This window comes from Oryza brachyantha, chromosome 3, assembly GCF_000231095.2.
Source record: "Oryza brachyantha chromosome 3, ObraRS2, whole genome shotgun sequence".
Classification (NCBI taxonomy): domain Eukaryota; kingdom Viridiplantae; phylum Streptophyta; class Magnoliopsida; order Poales; family Poaceae; genus Oryza; species Oryza brachyantha.
The window spans coordinates 8,937,103-8,965,006 of record NC_023165.2 but is presented as its reverse complement, the minus strand read 5'-3'; the positions used below and the strand labels follow the sequence as shown (position 1 = coordinate 8,965,006).

Genomic DNA, 27,904 nt, shown 5'->3' with positions numbered 1-27,904 from the left:
GCTATCAAAAGAAAAGATTAAAAAATAGAGAATTAAATAAGAAATGATAGATGGCATAACTAGTATTTCAATAATACATTCTTTGTCAAACAAATTTGAATTCCAAAATGAGTATATGTCACTCCTTCCGGAGTGAATTGTATTTTGGATCATCCTTTATGATATTGTTGTTGTTTGGGTCACCCAAAATATTTTTTAGTATACATCAACAGTCTGCTTTGATACACTAGTGAACTCTTATGTAAGTGCAGTCTATATATTTGTCAAAACAGAGGCTAGACTTAGACATATATAGAAAATTGTCCGTTTGGTCTTAAACCGTAACAATGCCAAAATAACTCAGTCTAAAGTGAAAATTAGGTAATAAAAGTTGACCCAAAGTGCAATTTAATATAAAACTTTTATGCTTAAGTAGAGATGGAAGCAAATGAAAAGTTTCCTTGTATTTCTTTTCATATTTTTTTAGAAATTGTTAGAATTAGAATTGAAAGCTCTGATAAAAATGGAATTGAATATTATCGAAGATATATGTGCACAGTACGTTGAATTTGAACCAAAATATCACTATCTCTCCCTCCCCATATATTTTTCTTACCATCTCATCTACTGAGCACTTGTTGTCTATATAAAATACTATTATTTTAATTTCACCTATCTGAAAGGTATAATAATTGTTTTGTACCCCTTATTATTTCAAACAAAAAGTTATTAACCATAAAGTTTATTTTGGTGTAGATCATGTCTTTATCAGAGATTGTTTGGATTATGTATCCGAGATTTTTTTAAAAAAAATAGATATGAGATTTTGTAATAAATATTTGGACCTCTAAACAATCTCAAATAAAAATGATATGAACTACAGAGTTATCGACCCTACCGTTTTATATAAAGTTTGTCTTTCATTCAATCATATCATAAAGCAAGGTATATATACATATTTTTTTTCTAAAAATTGATTTCTCTTACCTGATATCCAAATAGAACTCCATATAATTTTCAACTCTTTCCGATTTCCGCCCGATAATTGTCTTACCATATTCATTTCCATTCCCAAACAAATTATCCATATTCGTATCCATATCCGATCCTATCCAAAAAATATCTGTGTGAGACTCCTTTCCTAAACTTATCCCGATGACATAAACTATCTGAACCGTTTTCATCTGTACCTTGCAACTTATAAGATTCAACAGAAATTTGAATTTCAAAACTTACTTTTGGACTTAATTTGGGTTTTTTCATCGTAGTTTATTTTTAAAATAATTTATTTATCGTTAAGACCACGCATATAAAGTTTTTACTTAAATTATTTTTAATCATTAATAAGTCGTTACAGTTTATAATTAGCCTAAGCAAGACGATGTCAGGTAGCAACTATTCAAACACCACTCCGCCGGTTGTCCCTAATATTTTACCAGGATGATATAAAATGTCCATTAGGTAGCGTAGGGGCGGGTGACTGCCAGCTGGGATAGGGTAGATATTACGAAAATGTTTCTCCCCGAGCGCCTGATTTGAGCAAATAGATTGTTTCGCCACACTACTCCGCTATAGTCACAGTTCTCCTCGCCCGCTGCTTGTCTCACCGTCCTTGTGCTGTTGTGTAGCCACGTCCCACTTCAGCCATGCCTCACAATCTTTCTCGCTCGGTTCCACTATCCTCGCCCACCAAGCCCTACTCTGCCGTGACTCGTTGCCCTCATCGTTCGCCTGGCCTCGACGAACTTCTCGCCAGCTCGTCCGCTCCGCTGCTGCATTGGAGCGTTACTCCGCCACTGTGTTGGCATGCACCGTGCTTGCTCAACATGAACGCAAGTAGAGTTTCATCGAGTACGTCGATGTTTCGGCCAATGTATTTCAATGATTCTTTGGGTTGGTTGAGATGTTTCATTGGGCACTTTGTTGTTGTTTCATAGCCATCGAACAGAAGGAAGAGTCAGATCTAAAATATACTCCTTTTTTGTAATTTTTAATGTTTCAGTTAATATTTTTAATGTTCGTTTGTGTTAAATTAAAATGTTGCAATGGTTTTTTATGTTTCTTATTTTTATCTTTGATGAATAAGCCATGTTGTTATCGAAAAATTTTCATATTGTGTTTTTAACCATTTCGGTAGCTGAAACATTCTTTTTCAACGAACAATAAAACATTTCTTCCTATGTGATGAAACAGTGCCCGACCTGATTTGCAAGGGATCTGGTAGATTTAGTGGCAAACCTACGTGTATCCTTCCAGGACCCCGGTAGATTATCTAATTGTTACTAAATTATATCATATTAATTAGTATATAAGTAAAAAATTAGATAATTAGTACGTATTAGACCCCTGGTAATTTCTGTTCTGAGTTCGCCACTGGGTAGATTGACGATGGTCCCAACATCGTTACCTTGCGCCTGATTTCCTCAGTCTTCTTGTCCATATCCAGTACAGAGGGAGCTACGAACTTTACTGTGGATGGGATAACACGAGGCGGTGATGGCCATGCAAAAGGCCGGTTGTAGATCGTGGATGACAAGACGACGGAGGGTGCACATCAAAAAATGGTGATGTGGCCTGTACTAGCTTTGTACTCCTCACAGAATATTGGGTCTGTTCTACGATGACACGCTTAGCTCTACATGGTGTTGTGCTCGTTGCATCGAAGATGATTGTAAGGCCAATGGCGATGCTAGAGGAGGTGGATACAAGAGGATGGTCGAAGGTAGTTGAGGTGGATGAGGGTGAAGGACGAGCTGCAAGCTGTAACTAACGTAGTGCACATCCAGTGGTGGCTGTAGCGGTTGTCTGGTCGCGGCCAAGCTTTGCCACCACTGGCGCTACATGTAACATGTTCTTGCTCCATGAGAGAGAAGGGGGAAAATAAAGGAAAGGAGATGTGCAACATAGATATTTTACGTTGCTCCAATGGTAAACGACTAGGAACGATAAGAAGGGCCATTTTGAGAGTAAATGTTGTTATAAGACTGAATAGTTAAATCTCCACTTCTTCCCTCACCCTAACGGGCACCCTCCTTCTACAGTTCTATTCTAGTCCTTACCTAGTCGTTGCAATTAAGAATTAAGAAGAAAATGAAGCTGACGTGATGAAATCCAGGATTCCAGGTTGTTGATGTCATCTTACATAGAAGCTTGTTTTGTTTACAATTGTAGGGTGGGTGGCCTCTTGCAATCTTGCTTGGGTTGTTTGGTGCATTCTAAAAATACACGAATCTCTAGAAAATGAAAAGATAAGAACAATTATCATGTAGGGATTGCAGCTTAGAAATATCTCTATAAAAACGAATTCGTCCTCCTTCCACTATGTGCAACGCATTTATACATAAGCAACTACAGTCTCATCTGAAAAAGAACCAGTTGGATCTAATGATTTATCCTCAATCCGCCTTCTTAACTCATCCCTAATCAAATAGGTTGTGTGTATCCACAGTGTAGGTCACTAGTCCCAACTGACACCATTGACTTTGTTATTAAACGTTTGAACATTCGTCTTATTTAAAAAATTTATATAATTATTGATTATTTTGCTATGATTTGATTTCTTACTAAAATAATTTTAAGTATGATTTATAATTTTGTATATTTGGACAAAATTTTTAAGTAAAACGAAAGGTTAAATATAAATCAAAGAGTCAAATGCGTCAATTAAAAAGATTAAAGGGAGTACCTTAAAACGTCTGTGTTAAAACAATGCAAGTATCAAAATATTAGTTCACCAATGTATGCGGAGACGGAGACGGAGACGGAGAGAGAGAGAGAGATTTGATATGTGAAATGGCATCAATAGGTATATCATAAAAACAATTTTATAGTTACTAAGTCTTATGAACATATGATTAAAAAAACAATGAACAAATATGTGCAAAGATGCTGTAGTAAAAAAAAAGGAAAGAGCAGTGGTTTAGTTATTGCCGTAAGCGAATGTATTTCTAAACACTTGAACTCGACAATTTCATACTTTTAAGCCAGAAATTCATATTGCGTGTATATAAACATTTCCATGTCTTATTTTTTATATTGATTGTTCTCACTGACCCATGGACCGTTATTGCTTCTTGTTCAAATAGGCTGTACATGTCTCACTGAAACTGAAATAACGTCACGATGTGATCATGTACTCACAAAGCCACAAGATCTGTAGCAAACACACACATCTGACTGAAATACTAACATACTAAAATCGATTAAAATTCAATCACCAAGGAGAATAGAAATGATAAATCTACTCCATAAAAAATGCCGGCACTAAAAATTTAGTACACCAATTGAAAATAGATGTACGCTACAATAAAATGATCACAACCTCACATACATAAGATGCTACTACAACAAAAATGCTCACATAGGTACAAGATGCTTCATCAAAATGCTCACATAGGTACACTGATCTGTATCTTTAGAACAAGCAGTTCTCATCAAGACAGCAATTTTCTTCTCGAGTCTTAAGGTAGCAGAAAGTTCAGATCAATATCGTGATCTTTAGCTAGAGCTTCAGACATGTTGCATCAAAACCTTATATACACATGTGGAAGCTACCAATAGGTAACAATAATCACCAGTCACGTGAAATGGGCTTTACCTATAGGACGATGCTTCACATGTACGTTTGTTTGGACAGTTTGTATCCAGAAACCATCGCTGACAAGGCGAGGGCAACAAATGCAAAGAAGGCCATGCTGATTGCAGCAGCAGTTGTGTCGGTGAAGCGGTTGATCACTGCAGATCTCATCCGATTCGTAATGGGTGTAGCAGCAGACAGAGCAGACATCAGCAAGTATGCGACTACCTGTAAATGCATTTAGTAGTGTGAGTCACACCAGCTTTTCGCTTCTGCTTATACTTATAAGCCAAATTCTAAATTTTTTAACCTTAAATTTAGAGTTGATTTTGAGGTTTTTTTTCATTGAAGTTTATTTTCCAGCTCGCGAAGAATATGTATATAAAAATTTTATTCATAAATTATTTTTTGTTTATAAATATGTCGTTTGGCTTTTTCATACCACATATGTAAGGATGAGCATGGGTCGACCTATTGGTAATTTAGAGTCAACTCTGGTTTAATAAAATAAACTAAGTTTCACCATAAATAAAATGTAATTCATTTAGTTGAACTAAGACCGGCTCTAAAATACCCATAGATCGACCCACGAGCATCCCTACATATAGCACTGTGATGTTTGTGAGTGACTAGATCATGAGAAACTAAATGCAATAGCACCCAACTCAGATTGGGAAACTAGCTCAACTCAGAAGGCTCTTGAATAAAGGTGAATGAACAACCTACGCCCTCATCTTTCCGCTTCTACTTATGCTTATAAACGAAAATTTTAAATTTGTAAACTTAAATTTAGTTAAATTTAGGGTTTTTTCATCGTAATTTATTTTCCAGCCTTGACTTTAGATCGCTAAGAACATGTATATAAAGTTTTATTTTTTCTCGTAGAAAACCAAACAAGCACCCCCCCCCTACTTCATAGTGCCTTGTGCTACTTGACATGATGTGGTATCACGACAAGAATCAGAGAGTCTGAATCCCCTCATCATAGAATCTAAGAGGGATAAACGAGGAAAAAAGTTTGATCCAAAACTTGTTTTATTTGTTGTGTACTAAACCAAATGACCTTATCAGTCCAAGTTGTATTGATTAATAGAATTTATATGACCTTACCAGTCCAAACTTTCTTGATTAATAGAAGTTATAAATAAATAATGAATTGGAATAGCAAATTCATCCAGGATCAACTTGAGCAAATCTACTTCTGAGTACCCACAGTATAATAGGATCCACGGATAAATTTCATAGGTTTTTTAATAAATCCAAATTCATGAACAGAGTTCATGAAACATGTGGTAGTAACATAGTATTTGCAGGAGCTGACAAAAAAATGATCCCTACCTGAAGGGGACAAGTCCAATAGTCATATACTCAGGACATGTTTAAATCCTTTAAAATGACAAAAGTTTTGTCATTTTGAAGTACTTTTTGGTAAAATGGATCTAAACACTAGGGTAAGAAAATGACAACTTTTCATTTGGCATTTGACAGTCTAGAGTAGCAAATTTCACCAAAAAGTGCAAAGGGACGCAGACCACCTCTCACTTTTACCAAAAAAATGGTAACTTTTACATACCTCTAAACACCAACTTACAAAAATATAATGACAAAACTTTTGTTATTTGTCATTTGCTATTCTAAATGGCTCTAAACAGGGCCTCATTATCCAGGGAAGGCTAAGTGATGCGGTCCCCTACCATTTCAAAGTTCAACGATTCTATATGAACTTTTCAGGCTTCAGCACATTTAAGTATCATCTATTAGATGCAATGGAAGACCCAAAACATACCCAAACATCTAGCAACTTTGTACGAATGGTCCCAAGTCCCAACCACTTGTGTCCTCATACCAATGCTATACTACCCACTGCATTAGCATCATTATTGTTGTTGGGCCGCCATATCGATTGACCAAAATTATAGGACTATTATTGAGCATGCAACTAGTACTCTAAACATTTTTAGTTTCTTCCAAAAAGAAACAAGAAAAAGCATAGGCTGTAAAGTTCTAGGCATGTCTGCAGGCAGAACATCACGGCGACTCCATGGACAAATCCATCTACTCCAACAGTCAAAGATGCCTCCACTAAAGCTAATGCCGCAACTGTATGGCTATTTGTAAATTAAATCGCTTGGATGGATTTCAATAACATGGGCGACACATAGTCCCATCTGTACCATGGATTTGGAATCTCTACTCTCCAATGGCCATTCTTGCTTTAGCATGTAAATTTCTTCCACTCTTTTTCATCTTTATGTTCCCCTTTCCCTTATCTAACCGATTGACAAATTGAGAGAAAATCAAACTCGTACTTATCGCGGCAGCTCACCTGATCACTGGCGAAATCGAGTAGCCTCCCGGACGCCGCCGGGACCGGGTCGACACCGCGGCGCATCCGCAACGCATGCCGCAGCGCCTGCGCAAGCGAGTAGGCGAACGCCAGCGCCGTAATCGCGAGAAGATACCTAGCGAGACCGCAGCACACCCTAAGATCGCCATTAAAAGGAAAACAAAACTCGAATCGAAGGCCCAGGGCGAAGCCCAAGCCATAAGGCGCGGTCGCGAACCTGTACTCCTGGTACCGGTCGAACTCCATCCAGCCCCCGTGCTGGTTGGAGGCGACGAGCACGAGCGCGACGAAGGCGAACGCCGCCGCGGCGGCGTGCAGCGCGAGGGGGCTCTTGTCGAGCATGTCCTCCCGCCGCCACCGCGCCACCACCGAATCCACCACGCCCCCGCCGCTACCTCGGCCCCCGCCGCCGCCGCCCGCGACGGCGGCGGCGGCAGAGTTGGGGGCGCCGTTCTGGGTGCTGTGGTCCGGCTTCTCCAAGTCCGGCGGCGGCTTGGCGCCGGCGTCGGCCGGGACCATCGCCATGGAGCAGTAGCAGAGCGCGCAGTCCCCCTCCCCTCCCTCTCTCTCGGGCCGGGGGTGGTAAAAGCGTAAGCGAGGCGCTTTGTGTGCGACGCAGCGGTGGAACGGAAGCAAAGTGAGGTCGACGGCTTGACCGCTTGACGCATACACGTGGAGCGGCGCGACCGGATGACCATCGCCATCGTGGTTCCGAACACGTGGCGCTTTTACACTGGTTGAAATATCGTTGCTGGCCCACTGCTGTTTTGTACTCCAAGTTAGAGCAAGTTCAATGATATAGTCAATTACTAGCTCCAATTTATAAATAGTCAATGGAATAACCTATTTATACAATAATTATCTATAAAACATCAATATATGGTCTCATATGTCATACACACATGGTCTTGGAGTCCGTTCTGCACATGTTTATAAATTAGTAGTTCACTTCTCTTTTCTCTCCCCTCTTATCTTTTTAAAATATGCTTATAGCTGACTTATAGCCTACTATTGTACCCGCTCTTACGGAATATTTAATGATTTGCTACTCTTAGAGATAACACTTAATCTATGTGTTTATAACAGGTGGGTCTCATATCATAGACAGGGCAAATTGTTAAAATAGACATCGTAGCAGGTGGCAAAAAGTTAAATGCTCCTCAAATTACAACCTCGTTGATGGCCCACTCAGGCCGTCCAGGAGGGTGTGCGAGATGTTCGATCGTACAGGGCCCCCAAATTTTGGGGGCCCCACCTGATTTTTTTTTATTTTTAAAATTTTTTTAAGAAATAATTTTATTGCTAAACCTCTGAGAAAAATATTTTCACTGCACAAACCTTTTGGCCATGTCATCAATATTGGCTGAAAACAAGAACTCGCGAAAAATATGTCTTTTCTTTTATTTATAAAACAAGAACTCGGCAGTGCTTTTATTTCCTTAATTTTTTCAATTCCTCGTCAGTCATAATATATCCTATAAACATGAAGTATGATTCGGGTGCTGAAAAACGTAAGATACAAAGACCAGATGTGTCAACTCAATCTTAATTATGTGGATATAATTGAAGATTTCATTTGATGGATTGATGATACTTTTCAGTAGAAGATGGGGTCAGTAGTATTCTGGTAGCATTAATATTTGTATAAAATAACATATTGAAGTTATATAGTTAATTGAAAGTATGCTTTGTATATGAAATTTCTAAAAATTTAGGGTCCCAATTAGTATTTCACACAGGGGCCTTAAATTTTTGGAGACGGCCCTGGGCCCACTGTTGTGTAGTTGGCTGAATGAAAAGAATTGACCATCGTTGAGTACTCCGTATACTTCGGCCCCCATCAAGTTAACTTGTCTCTCCTGTTTTTCACGTGTATGTTTCTTGAACCACTAAACGGTGTATATTTTGTAAAAATTTTCTATAGAAAAGTTGTTTTAAAAAAAATCATATTAATCTATTTTATATTTTTAAATAATTACTAATTAATTAATTATGTACTAATCTATTACTATGTATTTCGCGCCAGGGTAAGTTAACTTACCGGCCTTCAAACGAATGCGGCCTTCCTATGTTATTTATAACATGCCTAACAGCTACCCAAAATTCAATTCCCTAAACCCTTTCTTTGGATATGTAATTAAGATTTTGGGTATGAAAATATTCTTCTATAAAAATTGTCCTAAATTTAAGTCCTTAAAATAAAAAATGAACCACCTAAATTTTTTTCAATGGTCCTAGAAATATATGTATAAAAAACCGCTAATATAGTCTCCTCTTTTGTGCGTTGTGATTTGTCATGCAACTCCGCTCCTCCTGATGAGACACGAGTGGGAGAAAAAACTCTGAGAGATGAATTGGAAGTGAGGGCGTTGCCTAATTTATGGAGAGCGAATTTTATACCGAAGATAGTAGTATCGCAGTGAATCTAAATTCTATATGTCATTTTAGCGAAACCGCTCTCTGATGATGGTATAATAGCAACTTTTAGCTATTGTTTTGCCCTCCATGCACATGTGCATTTTATCTCTCATCCCACTTCTCTACTTGTTTCACCCAACAACAACATGACTACCATTTTCACCGGCCTCCTCCCGTGCAAAGGCGGTCACCTTCCCTGGGGGTTCTTAGCTTGTCCTCTGCACCAGTATCCACCTCCACCTCGAGCTCCACCCTATGCATGCCTTCGTCCCAAGTTCTGTTGCTCCATGCCCGGAGCTTCGTTATTCTCTGTTGTCACCTACTACCACCGGTTACTGGCCTTACCGCCGAGCCGCGGCACGGTATGTACCGTGATTTTTGAGTTTAAATTTGAGAAGAATTTAAAATTTTAAGAAAATTTAATGAAAAAATATATGTTGTATAGGTTGATATATAGTATAGTTTTGTCAAAGAAATTCATGAAAAATGTGTATATTCGGCGTAATTAAAAATCATAACCAAAAATTTCGGAGTAAAAATTTAAAAATAGCCTATTGCAAATAATATTTTGTAAGAAGATGGTTAATAATATTTTGTTGTTGAGTCATTATTAATTTGCACTAGATACATGTTGTACATAATGTTGAAATACAAATATACAATGATGGATATAGGGAAAATAACACGGAGAAAAATTATATGTGCATAGTAGGTATATTTATGACGCAACAATTAAAATGAAGTTGTTGTTACTCGTTATTGATGTGAATTAATTGGTGAAGGGTGATATGACGGCGTATGTTAGTATGTTGCAATGTCAAGAATTTAGAAGGTCATGTCAAAAATTTTCTTGTTTTTCCTATAACATGTTCTAAATGTCACAAATATAGTCACAAAATATTTTTCTTATTTTTTTGTATTTTTCCATATTTTTTAAAGTCTTTTTGCATTTGACATCTCACAAATTTTCTTATTTTTAAATCTTCTTCTCCCCGCGGTTTTCTCGCGGTAACCACGGTTTTTGCAGCCGACACCGCGCGGTAACCACACAAAACTGTGCAGTAACCGCGATTATCACACGGTTTTGAATTCAAATTTTTAATTTTCAAATTCATCACGGTTTTTACGACATCAGCGGTTACCGTGCGGTAACCACGCTAACGGTTACCATGTAGGGACGGTAGAAACGGGAAGTGGAACCCTGCCTGCTACCAAGCTCTGTCACTCTCACACAACTTTGATGTTGACTCGCCTAGCCGCTCTATTGGGTTGGTCTCTCTCACCATTGGTGGATTCAGTGGGTGGGTGGGGATTGCGAAGAAAGAGAGTGAATAAATAGTGATATTGTGAGAGATTGAAGAGCCCCTTTGAATCACATGAATAAAAAAACGAAGGAATAGGAAAAACATAGGATTCTGATAGGAATGTAATGTAAGTGTAAAACATAAGATTGAAAAATATAGGAAAAACGTAGGAATGACGGTTTGATTGAACCACAGGAAAAACACAGGAATTTAAGGAGAGATAAAGACTCAAAGGATTTTTCTATGAGGTTCTACCTCTTGTTAAATTTTCTCCAAAACTTATAGGGGAAGACATTACATAGGAATTTCATAGGGTTTATTCCTTTGATTCGAAGGGTTTTATAGAAAAAAATTCTATATGAATGAAATCATCTAAAATTTCTATGAATTTTCTTTAAATCAAAGGGGGCCGAAATGCTGGGCTCAAATAATTTGGAGAGTGGAATACGAAGAGGTTGTCGGATTGTGGAAGAAATTCACATGGAATCATTTTTGTTGTCTAAACAAAGATTTTTTTTATTTTTTCAACTTTTAATATTTTTGATTTTAAAACTAAAGTTTATTGCTATATCTAAATCTTTTGATCATGCCATCAACCTGGCGGTGAATTGGTTGAACAAGAAGTGAATTGATTTTGTTCGCTTTTATTTGTACAACTTCTTTTTAATTAAGGAACCCCTGACCCTTGCATAAAGAAATGGAAGCTAGCGGCAAATATTTGATCTCATTTAATTTTTAATTCACAGTGCAAATGCATGCACCAGAATTAATTTAAAATCCAGCGTGTGAATTTATACACACAAGCATTATTACCACACTACCGTGCTTCTGTGTACAAGTGCAATTGTTTCCATGGTAATTAGACATGTACCGATAACTAACATTGATCTATTGTTAAACTTGGTAATTAGCTGTGAGGGGTTGTTTAGTTGTGCGGGCCATCAGTAACAATCAAAAAGTGCACGTAGCCACGTATATGGACAAGCTGTGCCCATTCACAAAGCAACACGCTTGCGTTGCTCCGCGCGCGTCCCACTCCGAGTCGGAGAGCCAGGGTTCAATCCGAGTCTGCTTCGACTTATCTCCCGGCTATATAAGCATGCATCAGAATTGAGAAGCCATCCCGTGCAGCTGCTCTCTCTCTCTCCGACTGTTCTCGCTCTTCGCCATTTGCTCTCTTCTCGTCTTTCTTTGGAGCTCGGTGCTCGGTGCTTGCGCTAGCTTTGCATTTCCGTGTTTGATCATGGCCTACGTTCTTCTCCACCGTCCCGTCCCTCTGCACCCGCCTCCTCTCTGCATCATCGCTCAACCTCCGCCACCGCCGCGCTGCATCATCGCGCCACCTCCGCCGCCGCACCGCTACATCATCGCGCAACCAGAGCGATGCATCATCCCCCAACCTCCGCCATTGCCACGCTGCTTCATCACGCAACCTCCAGCGCCTCCGCCACGCTCCTCACTGTCACCGTCTTCACGGTCGTTCCAGCCTAGCTGCACCATGGTGCGGTGGAACCCTCCTCCCCTGGGCTGGTTCAAGCTCAACTTCGATGGCTCCGTGTACCAGGACGGTTCTGGCAAGGCAAGCATCGGCGGCGCCATCCGCGACCCCGACGGCCGCGTCGTCATGTCCTTCGGCGAGACAACCGACCACTCGACCGTCGGCGTGGTGGAGGCCCGTGCGCTCATCCGCGGGCTGCGTCTTGCTGTGTCCTGCTGCATCAAGAGGCTGGTGGTCGAGGGCGACGATCTTGTGCTGGTAAAGCTGCTGCGCGGCGAGGACACCCAGACACGGATACCGGGAGCCATGCACGAGGAGATCATCGGCCTTCTCGGCTGCTTCGCCGAGGTTGACGTGCGGCACATCTACCGGGAGGGCAACCAGGTCGCCCACGTCCTCTGCCGCCAGGCCTACCAGTGCCCCGGAGTCTGGACGGGCGCTTTCCTCTCGCCCGCTGTCGCGGAGAAGGTCGACGAGGATCGCCGCGGCGTCGCACACGAGCGGCTCTGCAAGCCGCGGGCTTGAGACCATCAAGAACGCTTCTTGGAGAGGAGATGTCCCAGCGCGCGGATGTACTAGGAGATGCACGCACAACGCCAAGCAATGGCTCTGCGGCCGCGGGTGCAAGAACGTGGAAACGACGTCTGTGGCATCATCTGTGATGGCGATGACGCCGACGAGCACCTCCAGTAGAGCAAGAATGCAAGATCGGTCATGGACAAAGTCGGTCGATTCGGTGCATGCACACAAGAAGGATCGATAAGTGTAGAAGTGTAGTTAGTTGTTCCATTGTAAACATGTACTTCGTCTGGATCATTACTCATTGATCTAGTATGAGGTCACCTAACCTACATTATTTCAGTAATAAATTTATTTTTCAAACTGAGAATGGTCATGCGTGTATTGACTTGGATAGAGTTGTATAGCTGTGCACTTGTGGTGTACGTCGGATCAAATTCTTTCATTATTAATCTAATTCTACTACTATTATAAAAGCAAAGCGAATAGTGTTTCCGTCGCCCATCAGTCCGATCGTGTGACGAGAGAATAATTGTCACTTGTGCTCAACTCTATTACAAGATCGCTTCGTTGGCGCAGTGGATAAAGTGCACCTCTACGGGATAGACGCCTGGTTAGCACGGTAACGTCTTATTAGACGTAAGCGCATGCAACTAATTAATTATTAAAATTTGGATATTTTATCTAAATAAATTCTCAAGAAATCATTATTATTGTGATTTAGGGTAGATTATTTTGATTCTTGTACGAAGTTGACGTGCAAAACTACGTGTGTATAAAGTTTATGAATACCCACGCATAAAGTTTATGACTAGAAATATTTTATCTATGTGTAAAGATTACGTATACTTATGTAAAAATTTCATGAATGGATATTTTACTTTCTGTATAATGTTTATGAATAGAATATTTCATTTAGGTAGAAAGTTTACCGATGGAAACTATTTTTCATATAGATATGATTTCAACTATAAGTTTGAAAATTAATATCACTTTTGTTTGAAAAGAGAACTTAATGAAAGAAAATGTTGAGAAGGTTTTGATAATAAATATTACAAATTACATTTTCTTTTTTATAGATTTTTTTACAATCCCATGGAAATGTTTTTTTATATTTTCTGGGAGCAACTTAACAAAATCTCAAATTACATCGTCAAAATGGTCACACAATCGTATATGCATAGCTTTTGAACTAGCTCTTCCATGCCCTCACACAACTAATATCCAGGACAAGTTGGAGTACTCGTGGACCACTGACACACTTGACACCTAAATGGAATCAGTAAAGAGAGAACATGATTTACCTTTAATTTTAAAAAACAAAAATACAATTAACAATAAATCTGGAATTCAATGGCAACTATAATCTTGTTTATGTTCTTCTTAACTAAACCAAGCAGATATTTCGATTGAATAGGATATGAAATTTACGTTCAATTTAGATTTTAATTCGTCGTTCCAGAATTACACGGTATAGATGGCTTGCACATGGGGAGAAGAAAAGCTTGCATGGGGAAGAAGAAAGGAAAAAAATAATAGATACAAAAATAAGAAATGGAAAAGAAAGAAGAAAAGAAGGAGAAAAGAAAGAAAAGGAGAAAATTAAGGAGAAAGGAAAAAAATAAAAATAAAAAGGATCTTGGTTGCGTTCAATGTGCACTATTTAAAATTAAATATTTGATAGAGATCATCAAGAGTAGGATTCGAGAACTTAGTTAAAAATGACAAATGTTTTAGTATGCATATGTCTTCCTTCGTTATCCCACCCATTTTATTTAATTTGTTTATGGTGCTAAGCGCAATTTGTTGTTCTCAATTCTTATGCTTTTCGATACAATGTACGTCTCCTAAATTATTATTCTTGACTCGATGAACAATTTATTTTTAAATTTATTTTAATTTACATAATTAGAATTAACTGCACCCGTGTAACGTACGGTTACTTGCTCCAGTCAAAAACTACACATCAATGCATGATTCGCCGAGCACACGCGTATGTACATACAACTAACCCGTGTAACAAGGAGGGGAAAAGGGGTAAAAGAGTAGCAGAAAACTCTGCAGGCTTCCATGTATCAGGTCATTTTTGCCATGCCCTGAAATTGAGACTGCAGAGTATATGGTTCCATGCCGTCTACGCACGCGATTGATTTCTCCAGTTCACTTTGTTGTTCCTCCTGAATCCTGATCTGACACTCGGTATAAATCACCCAAATTTTTGCACTTTCACTACTTTCAGAGCAGTTGCATCTTGCAGCAGTCAGGGTGAAAGGGTAAAAAACTATGTCCGAAAGCAAGAACAGCAAGAGAGGGGCAAGAGGAGGTCGTCTCTCACCCAAAACTCGGTGATCGAACGGCTGTAACCGCCCGCCACAATGATCTGGGCCACGCAAAGCCGTTCGATCTTCCGAGAGTACACGGTATATACACCGTGCACAAAACTACAGTAGCATTGGTATATGTACAGAAAAAGGAGGAAATTGGAAAGGGGAAAAAAATAAAAATAGCAGCAGCACGACAGGTGTCACTCAGAGGCGTCTTCTTCCGCGATGATCTGGAGGTGCGGCCGCCACACCGTGGCGCGGACACTCCGGCGGCGCTTGCAGCTGGTGGCCTTGCTCTCCGACAACACCTCCGCCAGGTAGCTGTCGCCGCCGTCGCTCGCGGCAGCCTTCGCCGCACCGGTAGCATCACCGGCCGGCACGGCCTTAGGCGCCGGCGCCGGCGGCCGTGGCCGTGGCGCCTTCTTCTGCTGTGGCCGCGGGCACGGGGTCGACGACGACGGCTTCCTCTTCTTCTTCTCCGGCACCGACGAAGCCGGCACGAGGAAGTAGAAGCACCCGCGCTTGAGCTCAGACTCGGGCGAGACGATCAAGATCCGCCGCGCGCCGCCCTGGGAGCACGGCCGGCTCAGGACATGGCTGGGGTGCGCGGCGATGACCTCGCCAGCGGTGACCGGGCGCGCGTACTCCTCGATGTGGCCGTTGAGGTGGACGATGCGGACCACGTCGAAGGAGCCGCAGGGGAGGACGCAGGCAAGGCAGCACCTCAGGCTGTTGCCCATGTTGCTCTTCTTCCCGGCAAGGCCGATCACTAGCTAGCTAGAGTGCGCTGCACTGCTGCTCACTAGCTAGCTTAGCTGCGCGCCCTGGAAATCAGTAGGCTCTTTGGCATGTCACTGTGTCACTGGCTAATTTATATAGCGGCTTAATCAGCTTGGGTTGCTGCTAAGCAAACCAGTGTGCAAGTGCAGAGAAAGTTTTTGAGTAGATTAACAAATCAAGCACTAGTGGTCTACTGCCTCGGAGGGGCCAATCCATCATGTATAAAATAAGTTTAACCCCATCATCATTAGAGTATGTTGGTTATCTCTAAACTCTTTCTAGAGTTCAGAGATGTGCACTCTGACTAGAAAACTAGAAATTGTGCTTATATTCAAATAGAGAAATTTTAAGGTTTTTAAAAAATATCTAGATGTATTAAGTTTTTCATATAATTTTTTTATTAACTCGAGATATATAACGTTCAAATATTAGCATCTGGGCTTTGTTATCATCCTTAAAAAATATCTTAAGGTACTTAGAATTTTAGTATAAATTTTTGGTATCTCAAGATACAAGTATCTTTAAGTTACTATAATTTTTACACTAAACCTTGAGGTACTTTTTTAAGAATGATAAAAAAGCTCTTAGCATCTACTAGCACAATAGCACTGCATCTTATTTAATATGAGCAATACCTGAATTATTTTCAATTTGATGTAGCAGAATTAAGGGCATGCAATGAGTTGCTACCCCTTACTGGAATGTTTACTGATTGAATATAAAGTGCAAGAAATGGGAGTGTACGTTTCATTTGTCCGTACATGGAGAGCTCTTGTGCCAATAGTTCGGGGTGCGTGCATTCTTCATAGAGATCTCACAATCCGTATCAAAAGGTGAGCAAGTAGCTTCCAGCCCCAACCTTATCGTCCGAAATTTTCTGGGTTTTGATTTGAGGCGCTTCTTTTTTTAACGTCCTTTGACTTGAACGTAACTCTACTCTCTCAAGGCGTTCTTTGAATTTGTTATGTCGATGCTCCCCAAAAAATATTCTGTATTTTGGTCTTGATCGTCGTACACACAAGTGGCCGGAGATTAGGGGTTCAACACGAGTTTGCGCTAGATTTTTTTTTAGCCTTACTCCCCTGTGTAAGTTTTTTTCTCTCTATATATATAAGGATATAATTAAGTTAGTTTTGTCACACCAGCAAATTTTTAAGCAATCGATTGGCACGTTCCACTTGTGCTAAGTGTATAGTGCCAATTGCTCAGGATATGTAACTGCAAATTTAGTTTTGTAAAGAAACTCAAGATAAACGTGAGTTCATGTTTCATCTTGCTAGTGATTTGAGACCAACCCCTAACGATGATATATAGGCCCGGTTTATAAGTTTTTTTTTCTGGTGTCCGACCATACGAAAGTACAATCATAATTCCTACATATATAGGATCCTGACCTTCAGCTAGCTCCAAGTGACAGCTTAACACAAGTTAATCAAGTAGTATAAACAAAGAGACGCCACAATTCACAAAAGCAGCTAAATGCTGATTATTAAGAGCATAAATATCAGAAAACACACGCATTCGTGGGTACTTCTACATGTCGATCCCACCATGAACGAATGCGTGCAAAAGAACAAGCACCCCAAGGCAGCTAACCGCCGGCGCACTTTCGGGGGCCGGGGCGGCGGAGCTCGGCCGTTGGATCTTGATCGGGCAGCCTCAAAGTCGGCGACATGTTGTTGACAGCACTCCATGCTTTGGGGCTGTCTTTCCTCCTGTATTGCAATTGCAGCACATGTATGGGCCAATGCCAGTGTCATCTCCATATATAGATGATTGGGATTACTGTACTTAAATCAAGGTGTGGAAGGTGCGTGTGCTTAGATTATTGAAGTAGTGACGCAATCCTCATACTCAGGCCATAATTTCCAATCTCCAGAAATAAATAATTTCCAACCATACATATATAATTTTAGAGGCCGACTCCGGTACATATTACTTATAGTATAATTTAATCCAGACCGCTGATCTAATTTTGTTGGACGGTTGTAATTAAATTATATTATTAACAATTTTAGGTGTAGTAGAATTCTGAGAGGGCAATATTGTCTTTTTTACTGTGATAGTAAGTGGGACTTGCTGGGCTTTTTTTTATCTGTGCATAATGTGATAAAAAAATAATATATACAAATCTAATATTAATCAAAGTATGAAAATACCCTTTTAAATCAATGGACGAGATTAGTTCTACTGGCAGTATTATACTACAAGTAATATGCACCGAAGCGTTGCTCATAATTTTAAGGATTTTTTAAGTTACCCTCAAACGATTGTGAGCCATCCATTGCTTCGGATCCAACAGATCTGGTTTTATTATACTACATCGGTAGTATGTGTAGTAGAAATTTTATAAGGATAAAATTAAAACTAAAATATATAACTTTGCGATAAAATTTTGTGTCACATATCAAGTTAAAATAGATAAGTTGATAAATATATCTTACAAAAATTGTAAATAAAATATTTAATACACTTATAAAAATATATTGTTAGATCTAAATTTTACTACACTACTACCCCTGCTAGTAAAAGGCATTGCACCATGCCCGATTTTAAAATGTTATCTTTTATTGGTAAATAAAAATATGCATCATCATCAAATAAAGATTTGACTACGATATTTGTTATATAGGGTTCAGCTGATACCAAAGTATACGTGAGATTATAGCAACAAGAAGACCTAGATATTCTATACATGTTTATATCCCATCAGGTAATAGCTCTACTCCTGTCAGCCTTAGCTGATTTTGCTTTTATACGAAGTCAATAAGATATACTCAAATACAATACTTGAAACTGACTATCCGACTAGACTACTCTATAGCCAGAGTCGATGAAGTTGTATGTGATGGATCCCAACGAAAGTTCATGGAGTGTTGGCTTGACGTGGCTTGTACATTTGTTGTTGCCCTTAGGATTTGTTGGCTTTGATTCATTTGTGTTCCTCCTCCCAGGGGTCTTGAATTTACACTCACCGTTGCCTCTTATCCAAGTAGAACCATCTTGATAGAAATTGAGTAAAACTATGGGGGTCCTTAGACGAAATGGCCGGGTAAGTAGAATCGTTTCCGAATCGTACTATTTTTCCAAGTACTTCATCTACTATCATATATATGATAAGTATGTGGTACTTCAAGGGGTGGATGTACAGTATTGTGAGTGTGGTCCACTCAAATTTAATGCTTAGTATATTACTGATGTGTAATTAAATAAAAAAGTTTTTAGCACGCTAACAATCTTAATAAGGTGCTCCCACTTGATTTTTGGCTAGATCCTCCCCTCGGAGTATCTCATATCCGTAACATATATAACAAAATACATTTAAAGTATCTAATTTTAATGGTTTTATGTATATATATTTTTAAAGTTTTATTTGAGACATCACGGTGATGTCCAATGCCTCGTTTGGAATTGAGGAATTTTGTGAGATATTGTTAAACTTTTACTCTATGCGTCCCAAAATATAATTTCTTATAGAGTTTTTCACGAGAGTTAAAAAGAGGAATATAGTCAAGAGTTTTACTCCCATCCTTCCTTTTTTATCTCGATGTACCGGTACCTCGTGGTATCAAATCATTTCTGATCGTTGGATCGAAATCCAATGATGAGAAACGATTTGGTATCTCGAGATACCGGTATCTCGAGATACAAAAGGAAGATGACATTAAACTCATATAGTTAAACGGGGATAGGTTGACATAACAAAGTATTCCTGTGTACCATACCATGGACTTGAGCACTTATATTTTTGTAAGAAATTAAGGAATGCGGTGATATTAAATGAGATAGGGTTGTAGGCTCCGTTCATTCTGAATGAGCGGAAGGACTAATCCATCGTTTTTCTTAAGCATGCTTTTTATTTTGTGAATAATATATATATATATTAAAATCAAACAAATCAATTTAATAAGTATTAAATTTATAGCAGTTACTACTTAATTAATCATGCTCTAATGATATATCTTGTTTGGTGTGCTTGAGAATCTCAACCAAACCTTTCATCTCGAACGGGACCATCATCGATTCAGATAAGAAAGTAGATAAATAAAATAAATAAGGGATTATTATAATTTGTTAAGATGAGAAAAATAAGTGGAGAAGTATTTATAATATGAGACAAAAAAATGAAAGATCATCGTAATTAATTAAATTAAGGTAGCATGTAGAGAAATAACTAGGACACGATTTAAGTACCGAAGGTAGCTATATTTAGGGATATGGGATTGGAGTTTGTTCTAAGAGTAATTTTATCATTCTTGATAAGGTACTAAGAGATACCTTAGATATTAGAAAATATTAAATTTTACGTAGAAAACAGTGATACCTCATGTACCTACTTAAGGAAGGATAGAAAAATGCTCTGGTTCTAAAACAACCCTAAAAAGATACTTAACAGATGCCATGAGGAACTATATATGACGCAAAAAAAAATGTACAAGATTTGTCTGTCAAACTTCAATTATTAGAGCTCAATGGAATTTCTAACCTTAAATTCGTCCGTGGTACTTCCTCCGATTTTTTTTTGACGCCGTTGACTTTTTAATCTACGTTTGATCCTTCGTCTTATTTAAAAAAATTATATAATTATTGGATATTTTATTATAATTTGGTTTATTACTAAAGTAACTTAAGTATAATTTACAATTTTGTATATTTGGATAAAATTTTTGAAGAGGATCAAACGTAAATAAAAAATCAACAATGTCAAAAAAAAACCCGAAAGGGTATATCACTAAGGTTTTATGTGATGACAGCGGCAGGAAGCCAGGAACACGTTGGTTTCACTTCTTCACTACCACTGAATCAGATCAGATTGTCCTATGATTAGAGGGTACTTAGAGCGCTTAGGTCCGTGCATTGTCGGTTTAGTTGTCATTAAAGGGTACCAGCTCGAACCGATCAACCAGTGTGGCTCAACAATAATGGCATAATGTCCCTCTCTACTACATCTTGTTTGTGGCCGTACTTCTCTCTCTTGTCATGGTTGTCACTCGAGTGCATTGAGTTTCATATATTCATTCATATACAAATTTCTCTTCACGGCCGTTCTCTTTTCAAAATTGAAAAACAGCACAGGTGAATCGATGAATTTTTTGAATTTTGAATTTTATCTATTAAATAATTTATAAATTTAATTTTGCATTTCAAAAAATCACAAAACTAACCTTCTGCCGTCCTCTAGCAGGGCGGAAAGGTGACGCGGCAAACGGCCTCTTGGATGCAAGGGACGGCTGGAAACGACGCAGAACAAATTTTACATTTAACCCCTTTCCGCCCTTAAAATTTTCATGCCGCCGGGAATTTTGAGATTGAACCTGGAATTTTTCGATTTGAACCACGATTTGATACATGTAATTTTTTGATTTGAACCATGATTTGATACATATATGTATAGCGTATTTAATTGTTCAATCACATGTAGTGCCTTGGCCGAGTGGTTATCGTCTTCTTCAAATATCTATTTACATTTAGCCCCTTACCGCCCTCTGTAAGGGCAGAAAGGGGCTAAACGTAATATTCGCCGTGCTGCCGTTTCTAGCCGTCTCTCGCGCTTGAGTGGCCATTTGCCACGTCACCTTTTCGTCCTTCTAGAGGGTGGTAGAAGGTTAGTTTTGTGATTTTTTAAAATACAAAATTAAATTTGTAAATTATTTAATAAATAAAATTCAAAAAATTCGTGACTCGATACTGGTCATCTTGTCTGGCCCAATGAGATAACTCTCAGGCCCAAACACACCATCGTTTAAACCAATTTAAAGCTCATTTAGTAGTACCAAGAGCCCACAGTCTATACACTAGTACGTACAAAAAAAAGTGGCCCATAATGGAAAACCTTTCGTTTTCGTTGCAAATTCAAATCGAAATCCAAATTACAACGCCAAATTCTAAAATACAAACGCACGGGAATACACCTTCGACACGTACAATGCACACAGCCTCCTCAAATCGCCACCACGTACGTACGTACACTACACAAAGCCAAGACGGAAAGTCTGCCTATAGGATGCACAACGGCAGGTCGAGCGGCGGCGCCATGGTGGCCTCCAGCTCCGACTCGCCGTCCTCCACCAGCAGCGCCATGGCGAGCCCGCCGGTGAGATGCGCGTCGATGTGGCAGTGCACCAGCCACACCCCGGGGTTGTCCGCCACGAACCGCACGACGGCCCACCCGCCGACGGGCACGCCGATGGTGTTCCGGCTGGGCGGGTCGACGAGGTTGAGCTTGTGGGCGTCACGCACGGGGTCGTAGTTGCCGAACCCGGTGGCGAGCACGTAGAAGTGGTAGCCGTGGATGTGCATGGGGTGCTCCTCGGCGGCGAAGATGCCGGTGTCCTGGAAGACGATCTGCACCACCGCGCCGTACTTGACGCGGTACAGCTTGGTGCCCTTCACCGGCTGCCACAGCGCGCGGGGGACGTTCTGCGAGGTGAAGTCGAAGAAGACCGGCGGCAGCGGCGGGAAGTCGTCGGTGAACACGCCGGGGATGTGGTGGTAGTGCGCCTGCAGCAGCGACACGGTGTTGGGGAGCTGGAACGACACGTTGTTCATGCTCGCGGCGAACCGGGTGTTGTTGGGTCCCTGGCAGAACGGGCCGGGCATGCAGTTGAAGAGGCCGAATCCCACCGTGGTGAAAACCTCCTGGGTCACCGGCCCCGGCACCTTCACCGGCGCCGGGCTGCGGATGCTGTTCGAGAACGCGGTGGCCGTGTTCGTGTCGTTGAACGCCGGCAGGAACGGCAGCATTGGCGCCGGCCCGGCGCGGGCAGGGTGGCCGCCGGAGAACTGGGACCGGCCGAGCGGGCCATTGAACGTGTTGGCAACTGAGCCAGTCTGGCCGTTGAACGGGTTGGCACCTGAGCCAACCTGGCCGTTGAATGAGTTTGCTCCTGCACCAACGCCGGCGCCGGCGCCAGCGGCGGCCCCTGCCCCGGTCGTACTGGGGCAGCCGGCGCCTTCCTTGTACTGTAAGATGGCGGTGGCGGTGGTGTTGTCGAAGGGGACGCCCTGTGCGGAGGCGTAGGCGCGCGCGGCGAGGTAGTAGCGTCCCGGCGCGGCGTGGGCGGTGACGAGCACGTCGGTGGTCTGGCCGGGGCCGAGGAGGACGACGGTGGTCTCGAAGGGCTTGGTGTACATGGCGTCGGCGGCGACCACGGTCATCTTGTGCCCAGCGAGGGAGACGAAGAGCTCGGTGTTCATGGCGGCGTTGATGATGCGCAGCAGGGTCGTCTCGCCGGCGACCACCGGTATGATGCTCGTCTCTGTGGCGTCGCGGCGGCCGCATGCATGGTAAGCAAACGATCAGTTAACAGTAGTACAAAAGAAAAACATGAATCACTCACAAGTCAACAGGGCAGTGACATCATTTGCATAGCAGATTGGTCAGGATAATTTTTTTTATCTCCCTTCACCATTTTTTATTCGTTACCTGAATCTTGTCTCATTGTGTCGTCCCTATGCAAACATCTAAACAAAACAATTCAACCTCATCTCTACGACCTATGCCATACACAGCAGATGGATTGATTTTTTTTCCAAACCAAAAGTTGCCTTGGTCGGTTTAACCAAATCTGGAAAAATTGCACAAGAACGTGCAGTGTCAAGTAATTCACCTCCCATGACTAGTTTTCTTAAAACACACTCAAAATCCGAAGTTGTTCCCACTTCTGAGAGTAACTCAAGAAGTTAAGTTCTTCTTTTAGAAAATGGCAACCACAATTCGTGCAAAGGCCAAAATTTCGTAACAACCACAGAAACGCATTCTCCTGACTCACCTTGCGCGGAGCACTCAAGGAAATCTCCCGGCTGGCCGTTGATGAGGATCGTGTCGGAGACGTTCGGCGGCGCGCCGGTGATCATGGACTGCCTCAGCACCGCGATCGGGTCCCTCCTCCACCACTCCGCTGCAAAACCCCACTCACATCACATCAGCACGTGTACGTCTTCCGTACAATCAAAATAAAAACACCAATGGATCATAAAATTAATTTATAAATATATTTTTATATTTTCTATGTAATATATATATATATATATTTCTTAGCGATATAAAATTATGAGATTTGCTTCAGTCCAACAAAAAGTAATAAAAAGTATCTCGTACCGATACCTCATAGTATCAAATTATTTCTAATCGTTGGTAGGAACCGATTGGTACCTTGAGATACTTTTTGTTGGATCGAAGCAAATCTCTAAAATTATACGTACCTAGGATGATGGGGAACTCAGAGTGGGGCTTAGGGAACGGGTAGGGGACGGCACGGCGAGGGTGGATGATGAGGGCGCCGTGGACGGTGGCGCGGAGCCAGGAGCTGTGGGCGTGCCACCACAGGGTGCCCTCCTGCCCCTGGATGGGGAAGCGGTACGTGTAGCTGCCGCCGGGGCGGATGGGGCACTGCGTCACGAACTCGGGCCCGTCCGCCCACCCGTTCCGCAGCTGCCGCAGGCCGTGCCAGTGCAGCGTCACGTTGTACCTCGCCATGTTCACCGCCCTGATCGACACCTCGTCACCGTCGAACACCTCGATCGTCGGCCCCGGGAACTGCCCGTTCACCGTGATGATCCTCTGCGTCTTGCACAGCCTCTTCACTAGCGTCTCCTGGACCTGCAACGCAAAAATGCCACCGTCATCATATCCCCGGTGCCCGCGCGGCAGGGCTCAAGAACGAGACCGAGCCGTTGTCGGCGTCGTCGTCATCGCACGTACCACGAACTCGTAGAAGCGCTCCTCGGCGACGGCGGCCGGGAGAAGGAAGCAGAGAAGGAGAAGAGCAGCGACAGAGAAGCAGCAGATCAGCCTCGTCGTCGTCGTCGTCGTCGTCATTGTCACCATTGCTCTCTGCTCCGATGCTTGGTGGCAGGCAGGCAGGCTGGAGTTGCCCCGATGACGAGGTTGCCACGCCGAGACGAGGGTATATGTAGAGGTGGCTCAGGCGAGAGGTGGTGCGGTGGTTCGAGGTTTGGAAGATTAGGTTTCGATGATTTGATACGCGCGATGTTGTGGTGGCTGGCTCCGGGCCTCCGGCTCTCTCTCTCTTCTTCTTCTTCTTTTTTTCCTTTATGGTGGCCGCCGCCGAGCACGCGGTCTAGCTATTAGCAGCTCTGGTTCCCATTTCGCAACGCTGATGGGGAGTTGTTGCACCCACTGGACTATGTGTGTTAGATTTCTTAAGAATTCAGCTAAACGTGTCCGATCTTTTCTGACCTCTTTGTTCTGACAGTTCTTAGTACTACTTTGTGGCTTTGTGCAGTACCCACATTGACACGGTGAATCGCGGAGTCCCGGTAGTAGATCATGAACACAGCAGAAAGTGGTTTATTTTCTGAAGAGTAAGGCTGCTCCATCTGTATAACGTTTCTGTAGATGCTAGTTGAGAAATACTTTTACTTCCATTTCACAATATAAGAATTTTTAACCCTTCCTAAATATATATGGATATTAATAAATTTAAACATATATAAAACATATTCATTAATCAATTGATAAATATAGATGATGCTAAAACATGTTATAACATGAAATAAAAGGAGCATTAAACACGCTCGAAGTTAGCATAGACTGGAGTTACATGACATGGATGATAAGTCTTGCTTTTCACATTAGCAATGCATGGTATAGATTTGTGGTAAAATAACCAGAGAGCGACGCATGTGTGGTAAAAATCGTGCTAAGAACCCTGAAAGAGAGTGAAGCCGTTCTCTTGGAATATACAATTATGCAATGTCTTGATTATGCAAATATGCGAAAAAGTGCGCGACTTTGTGGTACAGAATATCATTAGGACTTAAAACCACACACACTGCGAAGGAGAGTTAGTAGGTTGTTTGACAAAGTGAGGTCAATTGGTCTTTTTTCCCACTCCAACTGAACAATTCATCAACTTTTTATTGATTAGGTGACCGGGAGAAGACGCAGGTGTGATATGATTAGTTAGGGCCCTTGAACTAGCTTATGTACTACTTTCTCCCAGGTAACAGTTAACTAAAACTTTATGCCAGTTCCGTAGTAGTAGGACCAAAGAAAGCAACATGTAACAACATTCTTCAGAGGGCGCCCGTCTGGAAGTCTTACCAGTCTCCCGGGTGTACAGGCCATTTATCCAGTCAAATTGAAATATGAACACCCACCGCGTAAATGGAAATAATCTTTCGAGGGAATGTCACTTTTATTTTTGTATCGTATTTAAACAGTGAAATAAATTGAGAAAAATCAACAACATAGATTAATATGTATATAACACACCACGAACATGCTTGTTAAAATTCTTGCTCTATATAGTGTAACAAAATGATACTCGAAGTGATATATGCATATTCACAATCATATTTATTTATTTGTAACTTATAAAGATTAAATTTGATATTACATGTTTATAAAATTAATATATTACATATTAATCTAGCTTACAAAAATAATTGTTTTCTTATATATGACACTCAAGAATGAGGGGATACCCCTCGAGGGTTTAGGGCGCTTTTGGAATACATGATTCGGAATAGGAAAAATGAATGATTGGAGTACCATGTCAACCTAAATCTTATGGATTGGAGAAAAAACCGTAGGAATGACCATTTAGATTGAGCACAGGGAAACCACAAGGATTAGAAGAGAGAGATAAACACAAAGTAATTTTTCCAAAAGGTTTGACCTCATGTTAAGAACTCAAAAATTCCGTTGTTTTGAGACATTCCCAAATAATTTGGAAGAAGCGTTTTATTTTCCAAAGAGCCATATAGGAATGTTTCTATAGGAATCTAATCCTTCATAACTCTTCCAAAATTCCTTTGTTTCAAAAGAGCCCTAATAAAATAGTTTCCCCTCTCACTGGTTATATAAGCATACGTGAAAATTGGCTGAGCATTTTTATCTGTTGCATTGTAAAACTGCAGGGTGCAGCTTCGTTTAAACTATGCATTTCATACAGCCTTGTACTACAATTTTGATATTTTGGTTCTTTTTAAAAACTTATTTTATAAATAGACTCTAGAAAAAACTTATTGCACGAAAGAAACTTTTTGACTGTGCTAATGCTACTGGCGCTGACTCTGAATAGGACGATGCCAATATCGTTGGCACAGCCCCTCCAGCTACATGGGTATAACCTAATGATGTGTATAACGCTTGGAGTACGGCGCCAATGATCCGTCATATTCAACGTCGGTGTCAGTAACGTTGGCGCAGTTAAAAGAGTCGATGCGTACAATAAGTTTTTCTATGGGCCTATTTATAAAATAAATTTTTAAAAGGGATAAAAATGTCAAAATTCTAGCAGTCTAGTACGCTACATTGCTACAGTTGGGTCGAATTCTAGTTCATAAGGTGGGTCCTGCTTGTCATGTAGAATAGTATTAGAACTCGTGTCAAGCAGGTTTGAAAGTGATTTGGATAATTTCCGTCCGACCGGATCATTTTCGGATTTAGATAGCTTCGGTCGAATAGTTCCAGAATTTTCGGATTCGGAATCAAACTCAGATTTTTTTTTCTTTGGATATGAAAACAAATACGGTAAAGGTGATATCCGTCGGATTTAAAAAACGGTCGGATACTATCCGGATTTTTTTTGGATATTCGGACCAGTGCATCAATCATTCAATCCAATCAGCTCAACCTAAAGAAGTTCATCCCAACGGTCCAACCGTGTTAACCTTAGCTAGTTCTGACTAATTGGCTTTAAGCAGTCTAGACGTCCATATCCCCACAACTACCACAGATGTTTTTTATGGTATTAGGAATATTCCTCTCCTGGGTCCAACCCATCCCACCAAAACGGTGGAACGAATCCGTCCCAGGACGACCACGACGCACAGAGATATTGGTATAAATATACATTCAATTACTTTAGGTTATTTATATATTAATCCTAATATTTTATATTTTATTTTAAATATGAGAAGTAACATTTATCCCATCTCATCCCTTCAACCAAAAAAAAACAAGTCCAACCCATCTCATCTCATCCCTTCTACCAAACAAAAAACAGGGTCTAACCTATCCATTCAACCAAACAGAAAAATGAAACCAAGCCATCCTACAATCCAGGGATGGAGCCAATCCAACCCACCTTGTCCACGAACCAACCGCATCCTGAGAATGCAGAAGATGCATGTTCAAATTGGTTCTTCTTGTATGATGAGAGAAAAGACTGGAACAAAAGGGACTAC

At 41.0% G+C, this 27,904-nt stretch overlaps 3 protein-coding genes across 3 annotated transcripts; all 3 read right to left on the bottom strand.

The window, feature by feature from the left end:
• Nucleotides 1-4,202: 4,202 nt before the first annotated feature.
• Nucleotides 4,203-7,527, bottom strand: LOC102718818 (CASP-like protein 4B2). The gene is made up of 3 exons (XM_040522329.1): nt 7,120-7,527; nt 6,882-7,017; nt 4,203-4,783 (listed from the first exon to the last, which is right to left on the bottom strand). The coding sequence occupies exons 1-3, from the start codon at nt 7,425-7,427 to the stop codon at nt 4,592-4,594; spliced, it is 636 nt and encodes a 211-aa protein (XP_040378263.1). The 5' UTR covers nt 7,428-7,527; the 3' UTR covers nt 4,203-4,591.
• A 7,638-nt stretch (nt 7,528-15,165) lies between these two features.
• LOC102715464 lies at nt 15,166-15,705 on the bottom strand. The gene has a single exon (XM_006649873.1). The coding sequence runs from the start codon at nt 15,703-15,705 to the stop codon at nt 15,166-15,168; it is 540 nt and encodes a 179-aa protein (XP_006649936.1).
• A 5,870-nt stretch (nt 15,706-21,575) lies between these two features.
• On the bottom strand, nt 21,576-24,566 carry LOC102718255 (laccase-3). Its single transcript, XM_006651222.3, has 4 exons — nt 24,450-24,566; nt 23,951-24,347; nt 23,518-23,646; nt 21,576-23,004 (listed from the first exon to the last, which is right to left on the bottom strand). The coding sequence occupies exons 1-4, from the start codon at nt 24,564-24,566 to the stop codon at nt 21,743-21,745; spliced, it is 1,905 nt and encodes a 634-aa protein (XP_006651285.2). The 3' UTR covers nt 21,576-21,742.
• Between the last annotated feature and the right edge of the window lie 3,338 nt (nt 24,567-27,904).